Source organism: Pelobates fuscus, chromosome 3 (assembly GCF_036172605.1).
Source record: "Pelobates fuscus isolate aPelFus1 chromosome 3, aPelFus1.pri, whole genome shotgun sequence".
Classification (NCBI taxonomy): Eukaryota; Metazoa; Chordata; class Amphibia; order Anura; family Pelobatidae; genus Pelobates; species Pelobates fuscus.
In genome coordinates, this window is record NC_086319.1 from 70982224 (window position 1) to 70998613 (window position 16390).

Here is a 16390-nt window from a genome sequence, read left to right on the forward strand (position 1 = left end):
GATAATATGGCAACATCAACTGGCTCTCGATAGCCCATGTGATATATGCAAAATGACATAAAACTGTCTCACTCCAGAGGATCTGTCATATGTACGAACATAAGATACTAGTACCCTTTGACCAGCTCCAACAGAGAACACACCTCACCCCCACTGATTTCTTCCGGTATATGCAGCTAAGAGACTATGTCCAGCGGCCAGACGTTAGACAGGCAGCGACCGGCCCTATGACATTTTTTGAGAGAATGTGCCTAAACGAATCCACGCGAAAAGGCTTAATAACGACAATGTACACACACATATGCTCAGAAACAAAGGAATGGGGTCCACTAACATACACAGAGGCGTGGGAAAGGGATCTGGGGGAGGTGCTGGAGGGGGAGGATTGGAGAGACATTTGGGAGGCAAACCACAACGTATCCATCTGTGTAACATTACAGGAACAATCCTACAAAACAATGTTTAGGTGGTACACCACCCCAGTCACACTGCACCGCATGAGACAAACACCCACTGATGAGTGTTGGAGGGGTTGTGGACACAGGGGCACATACCTTCACATGTGGTGGGACTGCCCCAAAGCTCAACGATACTGGTCTCAGATTCAACTCGTACTGTTTGGAATTTTCCATAAAGCACCTGACCTTGTCCCATGGACATACCTCCTAAACAGACCCATAGTTAACTGGACGAGAGAGGAACAAAAATTAGTACATAAAATCACTCTGGCGGCTAGGAGAGCTATGGCGCAAACTTGGCTACAAACGGAATTACCCAACATCCAGAGAGTAATAGGAAACATAAAGGAGGTACACCTAATGGATAGCCTAACGGCTAGACTGAGAGGGACCACATCTAAATTCGACAAACTATGGGAGCCTTGGCATGCCTATGCTCTTCTCAATCCCCCCTAGATCTACAGTTTACCAAAAATTCACATTAATTGCAAGCCGAGCTGGGACGTCGCATAGGACCCCCCCCCCCCCCCTCTCCCTTCCGCTTTTTCTCTCTTTCTTCTCTTCTTTTTCTTCTCTCCCTCTGCGTCTCTCCTTCCCTACAATATAGGGGTAGGGAGAACGTGGGGATCCTTCTCATAATCTCCAGAACACTAGCGAATAACCACACAACACACTACAGTGCATGACCAGTACTCAAACTCGAAGTGCCAGACAAATACGCAGGTACACATCAACTGGCGAGGTCCCGAGTGGAGGGACTTGTCGCTCAGGCCCATTGAGTTACGATATGTTCCGTAATGTCATGTTATGTTTCTATTTTTTCTAATGTTTTATAATGGTTACACCTATACAACGCAAAGAAGGAAAATATAAGAAAAAATGCCTTGGCGGACTGAGATGATGATAGCATTATGATATGGGAGGACTTGTCTCAGCATAACTGTTCAGCCTGAAATGATGTACTCATGATGAATATGTTTCGTGGCTTCTGCGCAAGCCCATACACTGTTTGAAGCATAACTCTGTCTACCAAGATGCAAAAATAAAGTATTTAAAAAAAAAAAAAACTGTCTCACTCTTACTGTCATTTTTTGTCATCAGTGGCAGCTTTCACAGTGGGTTAGTTCGTCTCCCAGCTGTGAATAAGAAATTAAAATATTACAATGAGAAACACCCCTTTCCATATCTAGTTCACAGTCTTGTATAGCTCCCGAACCAGGTAGAAAAATAATATACTACCATCGATGATGACAAGGAAAATAAAATTATAGCAAGTGGGGGACAATTTTATTTTTTGAAGGTCTACCCCTCGGGAAAAAAAAAAAATATGCCAGGGGCGGAGCCTGGCAGAGTACCGGAGCAGACACGCTTTCTCCGAGCTCCGCAATAATCCATGAAAATCGCAAGTTTTGCGGCTGATAACGGGCACATAGACGGTCCACAGAACATATTTACGATACAGCAACTGACATGGGCCGAAAAAATAAAAAGCCGAAAGCCGATAAGGACTTCCCAAGTCGAGATATCGGCGAACTGTTCCGCAATAAGCAGCAGGCCGCGTGGGACAAGATGGCCGCCCTGGGAGAGGATTTCTCCTGTTCCTCGGAGGAATACTCCGTCGACCCGGAGGAAGGAGCTGCCGCTAACCTAAGTGCTGGCCCCGGGCACAAGAAGCGGGACGACGGGGAGCCTGTTACGGCAACTATGCTGAGGGTGATGCTTGCTGAACTGCGCGCCAACATTGCGGGAGACATGGCCCACTTCCAAAAGGCGGTGGACTCCGCGACAACCAAAATTGCCCAACTGGAGGCAGCGCACGGCACCCACGACTCCAGACTATCTGTAGTGGAGAAGAGGTTGGAAGAGCTGGAAAAGCTACACGCTAATACAACGGGCAGACTGGACACGCTGGAAGATGTGAGGAGAAGGTACAACCTCAAGTTCAGAGGGGTGCCGGAATCTGTAGGGGTCTCCGACTTACCTCACTTTCTTCGAAGGTTCATTGCGGCCTACATGCCGCCTAAACAAGCGAAGGCAGTCAAACTCGATGGTATGTTTCGGATCCCGGTACCAAAAACTGCTCCACCTTCTACAACCCCAGACCTCATAGTTCGTTTCCAGTCGCTACAGGACAGGTCCCTGCTCCTCGCAGCAGTGAGGGGGAAGAATCAAATAATATTTGAAGACGCCACGCTGCAGATCTTCCCGGACCTCACCAGAAACACACTAGCCTGGCGCCGCTCCCTGCGCCCTCACCTGCAGCTTATGCGGGCAAAGGACATTACCTACCGCTGGGGCATGTCGAGGACTCTCCTTTTCCAGGTACAGGGGAAAGCATACCGAGTGAGCACCCTGCAAGACCTCAAAGAACAACTGCACAAGCTGGGCTTTCCCTCCCCGACTGCTACTTCTGGGTCTGGACTGCCTTGTATTGACCCGGCTGAAATCCGGGAGTTCGTGCCCCGCGCTGCACGGGTCTTCCCAAAACCCGGACCTGCGACCTGACTGCAGAATCTGAGACCGTCCCAACAGCAGCATACTAGGGCTTTACAGCCCCTTAAATATCGGGACTAGCCGAAAGATGACATCCAAATGTTTTTTTGTTTTTTTTTTCCACTCAGTTTTATTACCACCGTATGGTCTTTCATTTTAATGTATTCTATTTCCTTTTTGTTTAAAGTACCGTGCACTTGCTATACTCTGTCATAGGTACACGCATACGATAACTATGACACATAGTCACATACCGGGGAGAGCTTCTTTTTGCCTTATAAGGCTGCTTATACAGCTCGGAACACAGACCAAACCGGCCCCTAACACGCTGATACTCTGTCTAACATGACACATAATCTACTGAATTACCCCCCCCCCCACCTCTCACTTATCATAACCCACAGGGACTCTTGAGCCCCCTAATCCTACCCCAACAGGAAAGAGAGGGTGACCCCATAGGTGGTGGCACCTATTAGTTCTCATAGCGATTTGCATCACCACCAATGTTATGCCTTTTCTGACACTAACTTTCTGTTAACATAAAAATGTGCAATGCTTATAATGTCACGTATGTATACAAATATACGATTGTGAAGCCTGCATACGCTGTTGTGGCAATGTATGCTTCTATTGTTCTTTTCTGCACAACCAAAATAAAGAATTTTTAAAAAAAACATATATATATATATATATATATTTTTTTTTTTTTTTACAAGATTACCAATATTGAGTTAAGCACCTTCTGACGTGTGTAGTTTCCACATCCTGTTTGTAGTGCTTCAAAAAAATGGAAAAGGAGGACCATTCTCCTGTCTTACAACAGTGTTTAGGCAAGATTTCCCCTGCAACAGCAACTAATGCCAAGACATCCCTCACTGAATATTCCTTAATTCCCTCTAGAGGCCGCTGTCCAAAAGACGTTCATGCTTTGCACATTGCAAGGTTCATAATAGTATGGAAAAGAGCAGCTTCCTCTTTCTTCTAGCCATATGGTAAGACACAAAGCCTGTTCTTTGCTTGCATTCTTTAAGTACATTTGACTGGTCCTATAAATACCACTTTTTGGGGGGTTTTTTAGAAAGAAGTGGTTTAAAAAAACCAAAAGTATTATATTTTGGTTTAAGGGTTACCCAAAGCACCATGGCTAGTCCAGTGATTAGAAATGGTTAGGGTGCTTGAAGTCTGCATGTGCTGTGTTTCAGTTTGAAACCCCCCAAAAAAGCCATGCATTAAAAAAAAAAAGGAAATAATTGACACATTTACAAAGCAGTCAGAAGTTTTCTTTTAATTTGATTTTCTGTTTAATTCAGGGAGGTCCAGAGTATCATGCACAAAAACGGGGTTTTCAAGTCCTGAGTTTGGATGGGATTTCCATTCTAAAACTTCAACTTTATCAGTCTATAAAAAAGAGAGAGAAAAGTAAACTGTACATACAAAATAATATTGGAGGATATTTCTTACCCTTACATAGGTTACTGTAAGCGTTGCCAACTGGTTAGTCTAATTAAAGGACCACTATAGGCACCCAGACCACTTTAGCTTAATGAAGTGGTCTGGGTGCCAGGTCCAGCTAGGATGAACCCTTTCTGCTGTAAACATAGCAGTTTCAGAGAAACTGCTATGTTTACCTATGGGTTAATCCAGCCTCTAGTGGCTGTCTCATTGACAGCCGCTAGAGGCGCTTCCACGCTTCTAACTGTGATTTTCACAGTGAAAAGACGCCAGCGTCCATGGGAAAGCATTGAGAATGCTTTCCTATAGACTGGCTGAATGCGCGCGCAGCTCTTGCTGCGCATGTGCATTCAGCCGATGACAGAAGAAGAGGGAGGAAAGTCCCAGCGCCGAGGGAGCCTGGCGCTGGAAAAAAGGGTAAGGGATTAACCCCTTCCTCCCCCTTCAGCGCCATGGGAGTGGGACCATGAGGGTGGGGGCACCCTCAGGGCACTATAGTGCCAGGAAATGAGTATGTTTTTCTGGCACTATAGTGGTCCTTTAACAGAACACTGACATCAGAATGTTTTTGAAACGTTGCTCTTTGTGAGTCAAAATATCCACAATGGAAAAAAGCTAAATTAGTAAAGTTTTGTTAAAGTCTGCAATTCACTTCACAACAACTCTTTTTTTTAATGGTGTCTATTAATTTATACGTACATCGTTAGTTGTAAATGTAAAGGGTATATAAGTAAATGGTATATAAATATTGCATTATTTGATCAAAATAAAATCATTAAACAAAACCCGCTCACAATCTAGTCAGTACAGGCCCTCCAGAATGTTCTAAACATATAGACAAACTAGACAAAACATATATATCTTTGCTGTAGGACAATCCATGTCAGATTAGAGTCTTGAAGCTTGCTATGATGAGCTTTACTGTACAATGGATATTTGGTTAAAAATCATCATTCATTTAAAGGGACACTATAGTCACCAGAACAACTACAGCTTATTGTAGTTGTTCTGGTGAGTATAATAGCTCCCTTCAGGCATTTTCATGTAAACACTGCCTTTTTAGAGAAAAGACCGTGTTTACATTGCCCCTAGGGACACCTCCAAGTGGCCACTCCTTAGATGGTCACTGGAGGGGCTTCCTGGCTCAGGGCTGCACAGTAAGCAGCCCTGACGTTCAGTGTCCCCACGCTCTGCATGGAGACGCTGAATTTTCCTCATAGAGATGTATTGTTTCAACGCATCTCTATGAGGAGGTGCTGATTAACCAAAACAGTGTTTGGCCCCGCCCCATGCCAATTTTACCCAATTCATTGCTTTCCATAGGAAAGCATTGGATTGGCTAAAAATTGGCAATTTTGATAATGTCACCATGGGGATAGGGCCAGTGCTGGCAGACCAGTGGAGAGCTGAAAATAAGGTGAGTTTTAACCCATTCTGGGGTGTGATTTCTAAAGCAGCCAGAACCTTTATCAATAAACAGTTAGGCTAGTCACTAGACTATAATCACTTTTAATGTTTTTCAAACATGGCTTAAATGTGCCCAAACCAATCTCATCCCATACCGCTCATATGCCATGGTCATCAAGTCCTTGATATTAACTTTTTAACTTACTTTGTCAGGTTTATGGCAGAAAAAGAAGTCACATGAACAATCCTGTCTTCCAAAGAGTTTATCGGAATTCACAGTTTGTTTTAATCCTCCTGTAAAGTAAAGTAAAATATATCAAACACTGAATTTACTTGGAACTATATCATACTGTCACAGAATGATGGTAAAATGTGTTCTACACTTTTCTAAAACACCAAACATTTGTCTTTTTTCTTAATGATAGAAATGTTGAAATGTTTTCCTCTCTCTCTTAACATCCTGGGGTCTCAAACGCCCCACTATGTATTATATTTACCTTTTTAATTTTAATTTCAAATTGCTCTCTGTTGCAACACTAAAAGGCTTAGTTTTACTTGCGCCACCCGCCTAGTGAGACCTTAAAAGAATATTCCAGCATTAAAAATATATATTTTTATAATGCTCGAGTGTTATAAAAAGAGACTTCCTAATTCCCTCACCTGGCATGAGTAGTGCAATGGAGTTGAGCAAAAATAAATCGCAGAAAGGAAAGAATCTGTATGTGCAAATAAGCGTTTTTATTCTACAGTCAGAAAATGATCCTAATTTCTAAACTCCCCCCCAAATTGGGTAGTTTAATTCCATATTTTTGAACAGAGTTGCAGATAAAATAAAATATGTTTATTTACAGTATTTACAGTAAAATTACTAAATATAGTATTTTACCCACTCTGGCCTCTTCCCTATGTACCATACGGTACCATATGGTACCATGGATACCAACGAGGTCTGAATCGTGAGTGAGTGAAAAGTCCTGAGTGTTCCATATTAGCTTTTATGTTGGGCCAGTAAACTATCTTTATAGATGGTAATTATTAAACTTGGAAATTCATCTTGGACCAAATCTTCTTTTCTTCCAAATTTGGGCCAATCGCGTGAGCCAAAATGTTCCCGAATCATGAGCCAATCAAAATGCAGTGTTTAAGCATGTCCATTTCGGTTTGGGAGTCATGATTACCCCGACGAAGACAAAAAGAGAGATGGTTGATGGGAAAGAATATGATTGATGGATATTGGACAGGCACTAAATGTTGAAAATTATTCACAGGTCAAGTGAGAAGTGAGCAAAAAAGAGAAAAAAAATGGAGAAGCAGTAAAAACAATCTATATTTATATAGTACATATTTAAAAAATGTATAATATATAAATATAGATTTTGTACTGCTTCTTCGGTTTTTCTTTCTTTTGGTTACTTTTTTTTTTTTTTTTTAACTGTGAACGAAATGGCGGTAAATTGTTCCTATCTGAATATTGCAAAATATATACATAATAATATATTATTTACAGATTTTGCAGCAGACTAAATGGCTAATTTTCATGCCCTTTTTGTTATTCTGATTTAGTTCCCAAATTGGTATCTCGGTTTTAAAATTCTGCTGAGTTGAACTGACATTTGGTCGAATTTCGGGAGTTCTTTTTTTGTGGAAAAATGATTCTGCCAAACAAAATTTTGTTCCCATGCACAAATCTAGTTATTATTATTAGTAAGGTTAACAGTCTTTGTTTTGCTAATCAATTAAAAAATAACATTTACACAAGATGCTGCTTTGAGAACATTAGTCATGTTTCAAAGTTTCAGTACCTGTTAACAGACTGATGATAAGTCCAACAATCAATGTTACAAGGGTTCCCAAAATGCTAAAGTATAAATAGGACAACGAATACCAGTAGTCAGCAATTGCAGGTCTGTAATGGAAGAATTCAAGAGTGTTAGAATATTACAGATAGAGAGAAATGTAATAGATGGAAAGTGTCCTAATGATCTCTGTTCCTGTATCTGTGTCATATGCATAACAATCATTATGTGCTTCATTTACCCTTTGTAAAGAATGGAGGACTATGTTACTTCCTTCTATACAAGATTATTTGTTGCTGGATGAGTTAAAGCAGTTCTGTCCCCCCGACGTCTCCCCCCAAAAATAAATCTTTATGAAATGCTCATAAGGACTGTTTCTGTATTTCACTGAAATTCCAGTCCAGTCAAAAGATATTATAAGACAACATAGGGACTACTTTGTCTTATGTATTGTTCCTACACTTGACAAAATTTTGAGCTTTTTCTTTCAAGCCCTCAGCCGTCACGCGTTTGGCCACAAATCACATGAGCTTTTTCCAATCAGTGTGTAAGTATATAGTGTTATTTTTATTAAATTGGTCACTGATTTATAGCACAATCTTGGTATTTTTTGGTGACTTGTACATTGTTTGTTATACTTTTTTTCATCATATCACAGCATTTCCCACTCTAAGAAACACAATTACAAATTATTTATAATGTATTAGAATATCTTATGCTAAAAGGTTTGTTTAGATTGAAGCAGAAAGCTACCTCTTTTATTATATATATGATTGTTCTTAGAAGTGTTCTTCTAGAAGAGTAGAACTTTCACCCACCTGTCATTGACGTCTGGTGGCATGAGAGTAGTCAACATCGTCATTTCAGTCATTGATGTCCAGTTTGCCCCCATGGTGACATTACATCCATTAGTACATAGTGGTAAAGGTCGGCTTTTTAGTGGTAATGGAGGGTAAATCTGTGCTCCTATTCCAGCCCATAGTGACATACTAAATCCAACAAGAAGTCCTCCGACAGCACCCTTCAAAATTAATGGTTATATTAGCTACATTTTATGTCTTTATTTGTCCAGTTGCATAATGATGGGGCTTGACCACTTTGGTGTTTATTTGAAAGGGAGCTGCACGTTTTAGGCCAAACTGCAGAACCTCTTAAAACCAGCTCAACTCATTTGGCATAGATTGGGCATCTAAGCATAGTGCTTGAACTTTAAAGGTTATTAGAAATTCATCCTCCTCTGCATTTTGTAACAATGATTCATTCAGAGCCGAATTACCCATAAGGCGGCATAGGAGCCCCCTAGGGCCCTCTCTGAGCTGGCAGGGAGATCAATAGATGCTTAGCCCTGCAAACCTTTACTTAATTGAAGGAGCATTGGGGTGTGCACCTCTGTTGGGTGCTGGTCACTTACAGCGGAGGAAAGTGTTCTTTATATCCATAACGGTGTGGAATTCTCTACCAAAGTGGTTGTCTTACCAAATTCTGTAGATTTTGTATTTTTTTTTAAGTACTAGATTTTTTTTTTCTTTTTTGGAAAAACAGAATATTCAAGGATATAATTAACAATATTTAACATGTATATGAACAGGTTGTTGATCTGTACCCGATTAAGGTGCAGACCACAAAACTCCCTCACCGGAAAACCAGGGATCCTGCCCACCAACCCTCCTGCCAAAAGGTAATCAGGAGGGGGCAAATAACCTACCCCCCCAACACCCAGGCACCACACAACACGAACTCCCACATACATACAACACTCAAGCCTACGTCTTGTGTCCCCCTCCCAATTCATCAGTATAATCATAATAGAGTGCATTTGGTTTAAAAGTACAAATTTGAGCTGCAGTATTAACAATCCAATATGAAACAATACTGCGGCAGAAAATGTTTAAAATCACTCATTTATCCTCCCACACATGAGAGTTGAATAACTATCATAAATATAATATTATGATATATGTATATAATAATAATAGTGATCCTAAAATATGAGAAAATTATCTTGGGCAAACACTGGATGCTAGATATTAAAAATGAGAAGTTATCTCAAACGATTCTAAAAATATATTCTTTAGGAGACAGAAAACTATTATTTAGAGATCTATGTTTGTAGGTATGTGAATCTAGTGATTTCTATATTCCTAATAATGGTCATATCAACAAGTCCAGCATAATTGATTGATACGTCTACAAAAGAGAAAGCCATGTTACGTACCACTGAATTAGCACAAGGGAAAAACATCCCTAGGGAAAAAAGTCCAAGAAGAGGTCCTCCCACCATGGCAAATATTGATAAAGCTGCCTTTAATGAAATTCAAAGAAAATAAGAATATTGACAGTGTAAATAATTGACCGGTACGCATTAAACTTGCAAATCAAATATAAGCAGGATATGAGTTAGGCAACAAAGTTAAAAATGGATATTGGGTAATAGTATTTGCCCTCAAAATCTTATGTACTGTATCTCCCAACTAACTATTCCTAAGCCTAATGTATGGGGTAGTAAAAAAGGAGGTGAACTGAGTGATATAGACCCGCTCACATAAAACTGGTGGAGAGCTAAATAAGCAATAAGGGAGCAGGATATACTAGAGAAGAAAATAGTATGCACAATAGTGCAATAAACCCTAAACAGAGAAAAAAATGGGAAGGTAATGGATGCACTCACATGCAGTAGAGCCCAACGAGGATAGGCTCAAGTCACACCAATGGTGGTAAATTATGGCAATACCAGGGCCTCTTCTATATTCAGTGCAGGAGACAAAGCAAAAAGGATCACCACTCCTGGTGTAAAACCTTTATACAGTGTTGTAGTACTTATAGAATTTAGGTAACTGCTCACCTTATATGAAGCCTAAACTACTTGGCTTTTAGTGTGATAGCATATGCACCAGTAGATGGGGCATTACCCCATGTGAGTGCATTCATTGCCCACCATTTTTACTGCTGCACTAGGTTTATGTGAGCGGTCTATATCACTCAGTACACCTCCTCCTTTTTTACTGCAAGTATATGTGCCAAGTGTGAGGTCACTAGCACGCGTGTCAAGCTGTTTATTATAGACTCTTACATTATTTACATTATAAGCGCCTTTATTTGCACAGAGCACATTCTAATGCTGTACATTTTAATGCTGATACTGTGCAGCACATAGCACTGTATCTTGCTCTATATTAATATTGTTAAGTCACACAAATGATTCCTCTGTATTGCCTAAGATATGATAAGGCAAAGTAAATGCAACATTTTATCATCCCTCTCAACCAATATGTTGTCACTGAAGTATAAAATCAGGAAAAGCGTGTAGATTTAGTCATAAAAGATTCATAGTAAATGTATTTTTACACTTGCAATGCCCTCATAAACCATTTCCCCTCCACCAATCTTAATTAATAATAAAAGGCATTAAAAATAATATCCAAGATACCTGAATCACGCTTCCCATATATGATGCCACAGCTGCCATAGCAATGCAAAGTATACCGTAACCAGCACCTTGTTCATAAAACAGAACATACTGGTTACTATAAAATATTATAGTCTATAATGTTATATTCAGTTACAGAGCTGCTACACTCTCAGGAAGTCAAAGAGGATTTCAGATATCAGCCCAAAGTAGCCGAACTGGAAGCGTAGTTGGCTTAGAGAATATGTTCCAATTCAGCTAGTGTGGCCTTACATTTGAAATTCACTTAGAATTCTCACATTAGTGTGTTACCCTGTTAAAATCGGTTTCTTATTAATCAGAATTGCTGTGATGTGATATTTAAAACTTGACAAATGACTTTGCCAACGTGGTTAAAACACTTAAATCACCAATGGAAATCATTGATTTTACAGAGGGTTAAGGAAATAATCTATAAATAATTAGGTACATTTTATGTATTCATTTATCTTAATTGTTTAATTAAGGAAACTAATTGCCTACATTGAAACCAGTGTTAAAGGTTTGAGTAGGAAATGCCTGTGGACAGACTCTTTGATGTATTATTCGTATTATAAATAATCACTGTTTACTAGAACTATTATGATCATCACTGTTTGCATGTAACAAGTTTATTTCCACATGAACTGTACAATTATATCTACTTTGGCAATTGACAAATTCATTGTCATTGAAGATAATTTTGTTCTACTAGGCTTTGGCATTCGTTTTCGTCCGAATTTCGGAATTCATCAATTTTTCCAAAAGACAAATGTACATATACAAATTAAAACAAATGGAATGAAGAACTAATGTCTTGTTGGACAACATTTCATCCATGTAATTCATTCTTCGTTTGCTTTTATTAGAGGGTGTGAGCTAGTGGCTAGCGACTCCCCTCTTGTAATATTTAAACATAGTAGTGGCGGAGAGCTTCCTAAATCAATCCATGCCCCCACTCATGCTTGGCCCAATGGTAGTCAATATGACCCCCATATTGTCTAAGAAAGTTTAAATCCTCCTTCCAGCTCCACTGTGCCACAAGTGGGGGGCATGTCTACCAATAACGGGGGCCCTAACACTGGTCTTTCATATCACCATGTTGGGGCACCTAATTAATTAAAAAATGGGGGACACTATTTTGGAGCTATTGAAATAAATGGTGAGGGACCTAGTTGCCATGGGTGGGGGCTATTATATAAAATGAACGGGGGGGGGGGGGGGTAGGGGAAATTGTGTACCCCCAGTCACCACTGATTGTCGGCAGGTTGGTGGCCCTAAATAAAAAAGGAGAGGTGGACCTATTGCCATTGACTGTGGTGCTTGAAAATAAAAATTACCCCCCCCCCCCCACATAAAAAAAACCAAAAACGCCCTACCCTAATAATGGTGAGGGGGAGCCAATAAACTAAATACCTGTAAAATAAAAAAATCATACTTACCATTAGATGTCTTCTTTTTTTTCCATCATCTACATAACATACATAACATACATAACATTGTATAGCAACTATTAAAATATGAAAAGGACCTTATTGCAAAAACAGAACACTTTAGAAAAAAAGAAATTATTCCATCTTCACCCCATGTGGGCTCTGTGCAGACCAAACTTGCAGTTAGGGGGAAAGCCTTTCCAAAACTATGCAATTTGAGTCAGAACACTCTGATTGTTCGGCTAGGTCCCTCTCCATTTATTTTAATAGCCCCACTAGCAGAGCATGCGGGGACACTGCTCATTTTATTTAATAGCCCTCACCCGCTGGCCATGGTTGGGGGATGAAGGGGGACACTAACCTTCTGTTTATTTTTATAGCCCCCAATTTGCAGGGCACGAGGAGACACTATGCACCCCTACCCCCTTATTAATTCTGGGGCAGGAGGGAGGATTTAACCTCCATTATTTACTAATACTTAGTATGTTTATGGAGTATTAGTAAGGGTGTCTGAGAGACCAAAATTACAAAGAGGAAGGGCTTTTCGTAAGTTTTTTTTTTTTAGTAGATGGGATTGCCATAATAATGCCAAAAAGGAGCTATCTACTAAACAACTCCCTGATATGGTACCCTTAAATATAGCATCTCACAAGGGTACCAATTTAGAGAGTTATCTATAAAAATGGCTCCACGATGTGGTTGCAGCCCACAGCCCAGATCATAATTTAATTCATCAGAATGAAATTTAAAATTAAAATAATGTCTGAATTTCGTCCGAGAATAAATGCACAAGAGACCTGCAGCGTTTGCGAGATTTTTTTTTTTATATCCTCAATTAAGTATAATGCATATTTAAATACATGCATATTTTCATTTAGGACATATCTACCAAACAGTGTTTTATCATTGGTTTTATTATTCGGGCAGTACAGTGTCCCTCTAATGTGGTAGAATGCAAGCTGTGTTATTCACTGAAGTGACAATTCAAAGTGAATCTTAAATCCAAGGTAAAATTTGACAAAGTCTAAGTCCAAGTTTTGAAATTAATTTTGTATTCACTTAGAATTTTTACTTTAGTGAAGAACCCAGTTATAAAATCAAGACTGAATACCATCGAAGTTTTTAAAGTGTAACAATGTGAGTGTTAAAGGGACACTATAATTAGAAGTACCGAGGGGATACAGTACGACACACTAAGATTAATCGTAGTGGTATTGAACCCACACTATTGTGACTCAGAGTCGTGTTAATATAGGGAACAAACAGCAGAAGTCACGGAGTGAGACCTAGTGATATCATTCAGGTGGAAAGATTCACGCAGAACACCACCTCCGCTGCACTACACGCCTCACAGTCTATGCGAATTGTTGAAACCGTTTGATTTATTATGTATATCTTACCAACCGATCTGACGAACATTTAGTATGTAACCGTTTAATGATTGTAAGTTGCAAATTACAACTGTACGTATGTTTACTGACGTCTCTGTTCCGTACCGTGCTACCTACCATATGTGTAAAAAACTATTTGAAAAAATAAAGATTGTCTAAAAAAAAAAAAAGGGACACTATAGTTACCAGAACAACTACAGCTTATTGTATTTGTTCTGGTGAGTAGAATCGTACCCTTCAGGCTTTTTGCTGTAAACTCTGTCTTTTCAGAGAAAATGCAGTGTTTACATTACAGCCTAGTGATAACTTCACTGGCCACTCCTCAGATGGCTGCTAGAGGTGCTTCCTGGGGCAGTGCTGCACTGTGAGCAGCACTGCCATTCAGTGTCTGCACCCTCTGCATGCAGACACTGAACTGTCCTCATAGAGCTGCACTGATTCTCCTCTGTGAGAAGATGCTGTTTGGCCAGGGCTGTGTTTGTCTTGTGCGTGCAGGTCTGAGGCAGACAGGGGCTTCAGACTTGAATACAAGTAAGATTTTAATATTTTTAGGAATGCAAGAGTGGGCCAGGGGGGCTAGATAGTGGTTTTAACACTATAGGGTCAGAAATATATGTTTGTGTTCCTGACTCTATAGTGCTCCTTTAAGTTACCAATTTCTGAATGCCGCTAGAGGCTGAAAACCACATAAACATATTTGACAGCAACATTGGACTGTATGTATTTACTTGCAACTTACTCAATCCTTTGGAAATCCATGATAACTTCTTCTCAGAGAGATTTGTATAAGGCTTTATAAGGTCTTCCACAGTTACAGCAGCTAACGCATTAATACTAGATGACACAGTGCTAATAAAAAATAAGTTTATAAGTTAATAAAGTAGTATTGTATTGTTGCATGTTAAAAAAACAAAACATAAAAAAAAGTCAAACAAACAGCAGATTATAGAATATAGCAGTTCATGTTTTCAGATCACAATTTGTGTCACAATAAAAAAGGTATTGCTTAATATGAGTGATGTTAGGGAGAGAGAGACATCACCTTTCTCTTTGTAAACAAAAAAAAAAAGCAATGGCCTCGGACTCCTAGAAATCCCAGACAGTCTGGGACATGTATGTCTTAGTGCTGCTCAAGTAATTTTGGATCCTAAACTCTATCTCTAATCCTTGCACTACACCAAATCCCTTACAAAAAATATATAATATAAGTAATATAAAAGATATTCAGATTTTTGCAGATATCAGTGTTCTTTGGGCTTGTGGATGATAGTGGCCCAAGAACTTTGAGTTACTGTATGTACATAAGCTCTAGAGACTGCAGTGCATGCAAATGACAGAATTTCTTTGTAAGATGATGGAACCACCATAACGATGTCGCCCACATAATTTTACAGCTGCTTAGAGGGAAAAAAAATAGTTTTGAAATGATTTACCTTAGCGTTCCACTGTAAGCACAAGCTACAAAGAGCCCTGGTATTCCTGGGTAGTCCTTGAGAATCAGCAATACCAAAAAGGGCATGAGCTGCAAAAACAGATTGTAATTATTTTATACTGAGTGATAACTTATAAAACATATACAGGGTTATTCACTAAAGTGAGAATTCAAGGTGAATTTCAAATATAAGGTCAAAATAGCCAAACTGGAAAAAAATTCCAAGTCCACTATGCTTTCAGTATGCCTACTCTGGCCTTAAATTTGAAATTCACTTTAAAGGAACACTATAGAGTAAGAAGCACAAACATGTATGTACGTAGCGGGGAATGTGGTGCAACTAAGAGTAAAGAGACTACCCCACTTATCCCCCCAATAACGACAGACAACGAATATGGGATGATACAGGCCACAGCATTTATTAAACTTACACCTGTAGGACTCATCCGAACTTTATTCTTTTTCCTTTAATTCAAATATAAACAAACACATAAATATATATACATACCATAATTGACATATAAATTAACACTTATTGCCCTACAGCCTCCAACTTAAATAACCGTCCTTGCCAACGAACTTAACCAGGTGCCTATGCACCAAAAAATGTACCCACTGGTGTCTCGCCTCCCCCCTCGTCCAAACCAAAATTTCCATCATCTTAAATGCTCTACCACCAGCCGGCTTTTAGCTTGGTGGGCACGTCCTATTCGGTAACTTAAAAGTTTACCTTACAGAGCAGGGGAGGTTGAGACCCACCTTGTCCATCTCCTGACATTCCATCTGCTCCCCAACCCTGTTGGCAAGGACACGCTCCCCGCCACAAACCCCGCTGTTTTAAACCTAAAATCAGCGGGGAGCCCCACCAAAACCAACCAAGGCCTGTTCCACCACTTTCTGCATGGCAAGACGAAAAAAGGTCGAGCCCGACCTCCATCACCCAGAAACACATTAGCTGCCACGCGTGCGACAACACCCCGTGGCGAACCAAAATCTTCTTACCCTCAAACACACCTAGAGGCCCTCCAATTTTTGTTTCATACAGCAGCGTACCATGTACAGATTATGGGCCCGCTGCCAAAAGATAAAGGAAATGGGGGGGGA

The 16390-nt window shown here is 39.9% G+C and overlaps 1 protein-coding gene across 1 annotated transcript in view; it reads right to left on the minus strand.

Annotated features, from left to right (window-relative positions):
• Nucleotides 1–4223: 4223 nt before the first annotated feature.
• The window catches only part of LOC134600789 (sodium-coupled monocarboxylate transporter 1-like), a 36211-nt gene continuing 24044 nt past the window's right edge, over nucleotides 4224–16390 (minus strand). The window contains exons 8-15 of the mRNA XM_063445177.1: nucleotides 15288–15376; nucleotides 14594–14703; nucleotides 11034–11101; nucleotides 9822–9908; nucleotides 8425–8627; nucleotides 7613–7716; nucleotides 6016–6104; nucleotides 4224–4349 (exon numbers count right to left, since the gene is read on the minus strand). Coding sequence (XP_063301247.1) covers nucleotides 4236–4349; nucleotides 6016–6104; nucleotides 7613–7716; nucleotides 8425–8627; nucleotides 9822–9908; nucleotides 11034–11101; nucleotides 14594–14703; nucleotides 15288–15376 — 864 coding nt within the window. The 3' untranslated portion in view covers nucleotides 4224–4235. The remainder of the gene's footprint in view (nucleotides 4350–6015; nucleotides 6105–7612; nucleotides 7717–8424; nucleotides 8628–9821; nucleotides 9909–11033; nucleotides 11102–14593; nucleotides 14704–15287; nucleotides 15377–16390) is intronic.